Source organism: Oncorhynchus mykiss, chromosome 2 (genome assembly GCF_057628025.1).
Source record: "Oncorhynchus mykiss isolate SJ-2025 chromosome 2, ASM5762802v1, whole genome shotgun sequence".
NCBI classification, from domain to species: Eukaryota; Metazoa; Chordata; class Actinopteri; order Salmoniformes; family Salmonidae; genus Oncorhynchus; species Oncorhynchus mykiss.
Genome location: NC_143023.1, coordinates 36,749,227 through 36,755,959, shown reverse-complemented (window position 1 = coordinate 36,755,959; position 6,733 = coordinate 36,749,227). Strand labels below are relative to the sequence as shown.

The 6,733-nt window shown below is 41.5% G+C and overlaps 1 protein-coding gene across 1 annotated transcript in view; it reads right to left on the bottom strand.

Annotated features, from left to right (window-relative positions):
- Positions 1–2,264: 2,264 nt before the first annotated feature.
- The window catches only part of LOC110488976 (four and a half LIM domains protein 3), a 48,932-nt gene continuing 44,463 nt past the window's right edge, over positions 2,265–6,733 (bottom strand). Inside the window, exons 4-6 of the mRNA XM_021561486.3 lie at positions 4,699–4,868; positions 4,280–4,466; positions 2,265–3,967 (exon numbers count right to left, since the gene is read on the bottom strand). Of these exons, the coding sequence (XP_021417161.1) occupies positions 3,810–3,967; positions 4,280–4,466; positions 4,699–4,868 (515 nt within the window). The 3' untranslated portion in view covers positions 2,265–3,809. The remainder of the gene's footprint in view (positions 3,968–4,279; positions 4,467–4,698; positions 4,869–6,733) is intronic.

Sequence of the window (6,733 nt, the reverse complement as noted above, 5' to 3'; positions counted from 1 at the left end):
GAACTTGGAGGGTTCTATGGTGTTGAAGGCTGAGCTATAGTCAATGAACAGCATTCTTACATAGATCTTCCTCTTGTCTGAATGGGATAGGGCAGTGTGCAGTGCAATTGCATTGTCTGTGGATTTATTGAGGCGGTATGCAATTTGTCTACTTGAGGACCACTTTTCAGTCACTGCTGTTGGCTGACCAATCACTATAGAACAAGGTGTAAAATATACTATTACATCAATACTCTGAATCTTTCTTTATTCCCTGCTAGATTGTGTAATTTAAAAAAAAATATTAGGGGCCACTAATTAAAAATAATCAGTCATTACAAATATAGTCTAACTTCTTAGAGCCCCAGAGTCTTGTAGCCTATACCATGTTTAAGGTCCGTTTCCATATAAACAACTTCAGCTCACGTCTGTTTGTGAGATGGCTCAGTCATATGGGCTTGCTCTGACCACTCCGATCAGCCCTCACCTCACTACCCGAGTCATCTTCCCATAAATCTGAGGGACCATGTGTGTGCAACTGGCACCGAGTGAATTTTACCATGGAGCAGCTCCAGATGTGCTCATCCTCCCTCTTTCTCTCCCTCCCTCCAGTCCTCTTCCCCTCCCATGAGCAAAGTTTTCCATTTCCTTTTTTGGTGAAAAACTCTGAAAGGCAGGAGGGAGAAAGACATTGAACCAATGCCCGCAGGAGAGAGTAGCTGGCGGTCTGTTTGTTATTGGCCTGTTTGCTTTATCAAGGCGATGAAACGGCCTACTCAGCATTAAACACACATACATGCATACACACACACACTGTCATAGCAAAGATGTGTAGTTCCTACACCCTTGTATTATATGCTGAATCAGGTCTAGAGGTTTCCAGTAGTTGGGTTACACTGAAGCTCAGCCAACAAAGAAGTAGGTATCTGGACATATACTATACTGCCAGTAAAATACCATTTGAATTACATACATTGACTGTCAAAAGCTAGTTGCACAAACAAGTGCCGAACTGGATGACTTACTGTATACAGTATAAGATCACTAGCACAACATCAACCCACACATTAGGGTAAATCTCAACCCCAATTTCAACCTTTACCCAACCCCTTCACATAAGTACAAAAAATGCATTCAGGTGAGAAGTTGTGGGTGGGGGCAATTTCTCGTAAATATTCATTTTGGGGGTGGGTAAATTTAAGAGTAGATTAAGTTCAAATCCCCCATTGGGCACGCAAAAAAATATTTGAAATGTGGACTCACATTTATTGCAGTATTGTGTTGGGAAGAAAAGTGCAATCATCACCTTGAAAATGAAGACTAGGGGTTCATTTCAATCCAACCTGCATTGCAGTATTTACACAGTACCTTTTTTTCCAATGGTCAAATTAACTCACAGATTGGTCTTGGCTACTGTATTAAAACCTCCAACTACTACCAGGGTGACCTATCTTACAAGTTTGCTTTCACTTTTCAGAATTAGAATCGTGTTGGCACGGGATTAATATTGCAATATACGGTATAATTGGCACACTCCACTTTCCAAGACCATTGTGTCACCTGCTTTTATATTTATCCTTGAGGTGGTACCACCAGCTCATATAGAAGGGAGTGTATTTCATAACGAATACCTCCCTTGAGATGACTTAGAGGTAGAGTAGAACCACTAAGAGCAAAAAGAGCTAGATTTACAACTAAAAATACCAAAATATCACTTTTGCAATGAACTGTCAAAATTAAGGTGTTTCACTAAATCTAAGTCTAAAATATCTGGTTTTCGATTAAACATTTTTAAATTAAAATTTGTTTGAATTAAGATTTTATAAACAGGTCATACAAATGGACAATTTAACAGAATACACTTAACTGATTTGAATCAACTCTTCCATCACGCCGATGGTGTGTTTCTCCATCTTTTTTTAGAATTATAAAAAGCACATTTGCCAACTCTGACTTGCCAGCATCAAAGCTCAAAATAATGAAATAAAGATATATTTCTATTTTTTTTTTGTTGTATACCTGACAATCTCAACAGCAACAATCAATATAATTTTTAGGCAAACAAATACTATTTGAAATCTTTCAAATACCTTTAGCATTTGCCTTAGACTGCCTGAAGTGCCAATGGGTGGGGTTTGCAGTTCTGCGACTATACTATTGGTCCCATTGCACCAGGCAAGCTCAATAAAGCCCAGCTAAAGTATTTGAAATGATTTCAAATAGTATTTGAACCCATGTCTGGTAATTACAAAGACATGCATACCACTTAGTTGATGAAATGCAGCTCAGCTTCTTTGGGACTAGCCCATTTATTATCAAACGACAGCGATAGTAACAGAAAGATTAAATACAAAGGCGAAAAAATGAAATATGCTTGACAAAAAAACATCATAGATAAGTGTCAATATGGAAAAAAAGTAAACAATAGTTATTTAAAAAAGGCAAAGAGTGGTTTAGGTGTTGCTCCATATATAAAATGCTCGAGTTGCGTTTGTATGTTCACAAATTCTGGGAGCACGGGGAATATTTTAGCCATAGTGCAAATACATGACAACGCTTTCCTTATGTCTTAACTGACTTCATTGGTTTTCTCCAGTACACCAAGCTCTCTTTCTTTTCACGTTCTCTCAATTTCTATTTTTTTCTTCATCTCTTGGACCTATTCTTCGGGATACTATAAAGTGTTTGACAACTGCATAAACAAACCACTGCAACATATTATTCTCTTCAAATAAATCATGATACGACTACAGGTTAAGTAACAACTAAAGCATGACAGCAAATACTGCTCTGAAACCTAATTGACACAGGAGAACAGTCGTATGTCACAAAACTGCAATTATCAGCATTGAAATCACTCAAACGTATTTTACTTGCATAACATATTTACAATGTAGTAAATATCAGTGTTCTGTGGCTGCTTTGCAAAGTGTTGCATTCATAGATTAGTGGTGATGCGTTCATACAAAAAAAATCTAGCAAAAAGTATGCATAGCTGTAAGCATTTCTCTTTTCTTTGGTTTGATAATACATACTATATAAAGTATGGCATTTTTTTAAAGGCACATAACTTTCCCACAGTCACAACTTATTGTGGAGAATGAAAGCCTTGGAGTGGATCTCCCCTCTCCAGTCTAGATAGCAACTACATCAAAAATAGTATGATTTCGGCCAATGTTCGAAGGACAATTTGCACGTTGGTCAATGTTATCCTCACATTAAAATGCTATAGCCTCTAATACAGCATATTGGAGTAGTGATACTGGAATTAAATTCTTCAGTGAATTCAGAACCATGGTTTTCCCCCATACCAGTTAAATTCTTTGATGGCAGATATTACATTTCTTTGGTAGATCATTCTTTTGGTTGGTAGATCATTGGCAATCCATCAAATGACACCACTAATCAGTTAATCGTTCATAACGGTTCAGTTCTGTTCAAAGATAAGACTTTTTCCTCTGTTAAACCAAACATAATCTGACCTAAAAGTCACTCATACATACAGGTGAAGGAAAAGTAGGTCTATTTGGCAAAGAAGACAATGAAAACGTGCCTCTGCCAAGTTAGATCAACCTTAGTCTGGCTGATTTTTGTCTGTCTGTGCCTCAGTAGCCTGATGCTTAGCTCTGGTATTTGACAGCAAGCAACAGAAAGCTCTGGGGGAGGATGAGGGATCGAGCTGTGGTCTAGTGAGCAAGTTGTGTGTGTTGGCATGACCTGAGAGGCAGTCTGTGGGTCTGTGTTAACAACCTTGGCAGTGATGGGGGGCCCTGGGGTTGACCTAGGTGTGTGTGTGTGAGGAGAGGGGCGATACGGTGTCTGTGTGTGGTCTATAGATTGCTATTGGTGTTGCAGTCGCGACACAGGATCTGGTCTCCATTGGGGAAGAAGCCCGCCCCCACCAGAGAGACCGAGCACTCTGTGCAGGTGAAGCAGGGCTGGTGCCACTGGCGCTCCTCAAACGAGATGTACTTCCCTCCGCCAAAACCTGGACAAGACAGGAAGGTGTTATTTAACAAAACAGCAAGTAGCCACTGAGGTCTCCTCCCATAAATAAACATGTGTAATCAGATTATCCGCAAAGCAGTCGCCACGAGTAAAGATAACCACTGATTGAATGCCATGTTAACCATCCCTTTGAAGATTTGGTGCGCGACTGCTATGTAGGCAGTCTGGAACATGGCCAGCAGTTACTTAGTAAACCTGGATCCTCAGGAGAAAAAAGACATGTCTATAGCAGCCTTTCTCAACTGTCCCCTGCTCCTGGGTCATAATAGCTGTCTGTGACCTTTGACCCTACCTGTGATAGGCTTGCTGCATGCCTCACACTTCTTGGAGTATAGGCTGCCGAAGCACTTGAGGCAGTAGGGGTTGTCTTCGCGCGAGGTGAAGTGCTGCCCTGCCAGCTGCACCTTGCAGCCCGAACACACAAAACACTCCTTGTGCCACGGCTCATCCCGATACGTCACGCCCCCTTTAGCCAGGGCCTGGAGGGAAGAGAGGGTCAAAGGTCATCATAGTTAGTCAAAGACCACAAGTCAAAATGATAGAATGGAATACACTCAATAGATGTGATAAAAATGTTTCATAATAATACAGAATGGATACCCTCTTAAGGCTTTTGCCACACAACTCCTTAACCCCTTTGGTTCCCAGAATCAGGAAATAAGGAATAAGCAGGAAATAAAGAGGGGATTTGGGGGAAGTTTTCACACGGACCTTTTTGCAGCGGGTGCAGCGCGGGGCGAACTTGTCCTCATAGCAGGACACACAGTAGTGTTCATCCTTGTCTGGGATGAAGGACTTGGAGCCGATGGGCTGCTCACAGCTGTGGCAGATGAAACATCCCTCGTGCCATGTGGAGCCACCATACTCCAATTTCCTCGTGCCTGGGAGTGCAGAGATAGAGAGAGGAGAGAAAAGAGATGAGAGAAAAATGAAGTGAGAAAGGAGGAGATATTTATTTGGTAGAAGACAATATCGAAGTAAAACGTTTTTTTTTTTTTTAAACGAAATAGGTCCAAAGTCAGAAGATGAATGGCAGTTGACAGCGATAATAGCAACAGAATGTCCCACTGTTGAGGAAATATTTTGTTGAAGGGAAAATTGAGTGAGAACAAAAAGAAAAAGCCCTGTCAAGAGTGCACAACATTTCACCGCTTGGCTGAATATCCCTGGCAACCGACATTGCTGTGGCTCAATCCAGACCTGGGTTCAAATACTTTTTGAAACCATGTCAAATACTTAAAGCTGTGCTTGACTGAACTTGCCTGTTGCAATGGAACCAATAGAAAAGTCCAACATTTGCAAACCCCGCCCACCTGGTACACCAGGCAGGCTAAAGCAAATGCTCAAAGTATTTGAAAGATTTCAAATAGTATTTGAACCCAGGTCTTGTTCTATCAGATCCGTCTAAGTGACAGAGTGCTTCTGAGGATTCCAGGATTCCATTCGAATGGCTTAGGGGATATTCTTGAGGAGATTGAAGTTTGGTATGGAGTTCTAAGAAAAATGGCACCTGAGCTTTACCAAGTGAAGCTTGACAGTGCAAAACTACACCTTAGGCAAGAGGCCACTAGCGATAGCACAACATCTGAATAATAGGTAACACTTTATTTGGATAGTCCCAACTCCCAAGTACAGTATATGGTTTGGAGATGTTCAACAACAGTTCAACAAACAATCCACTAACCCTAACCCTTATTCTAACCCTAGATGCTAAAAGATACGTTGTTGATAGTATTACTATCTGTACATCTACAGTACCAGTCAAATGTTTGGACACACCTACTCATTCAAGGGTTTTTCTTTAGTTTTACTATTTTCTACATTGTAGTTCCCACATATGCTGAGCACTTGTTGGCTGCTTTTCCTTCACTCACAATCCAACTCATCCCAAACCGTCGCAATTGGGCTGAGGTTGGGTGATTGTGGAGGCCAGGTCATCTGATGCAGCACTCCATCACTCTCCTTCTTGGTCAAATTGCCCTTTACACAACTTCGAGGAGTGTTGGGTCATTGTCCTGTTAAAAACTAAGCGCAAACCAGATGGGATGGCGTATCGCTGCAGAATGCTGTGGTAGCCATGCTGGTTCAGTGTGCCTTGAATTCTAGCAAAGCACCATCACACCTCCTCCCCCATGCGAGAACAGTCTATGACTAGGGTGTCTTACCAGAGGCTGCTGCCGATACAGGGTATAACCCGCCAGCTGTATGTTATTCAAATCAAACTTTATTTGTCACATGCGCCAAATACAAGTGTTGACTTTACCGTGAAATGCTTACTTACAAGCCCTTAACCAACAGTGCAGTTCAAGAAGAGGTCGACGTTCAGCCCTGACTCAGTGAAACCTACGATATTACAGTTTAATGTCCCGTTGGTAGGATATACGTGCTTTTAGTTCGTCCACTTTATTATCCAGCGATTGTACGTTTGCCATCGTTACAATTGGCTAAGGCAGATTAGCCACACGTTGCCAGATCCTCACAAGGCACCCCGATCTCCTTCTGCCCTACCTCTGCCTCTTTCTCCTGTGAATGACGGGGATGAGGGCCTGTTGGGGTGTCTGGAGTAAATCCCTCTCGTCCAACTCATTAAAGAAAAAGTATTTGTCCAAATCAAGTGTGACGGAATAATATGACACTATACCCAATCTGGTTGGCACTAAAACATGTCATTATTTTCCAGGCTCAGATGATATCTGTATCTTTACAGTTCGCTATCTGACATCTCTTACTGACACCATCCAACACC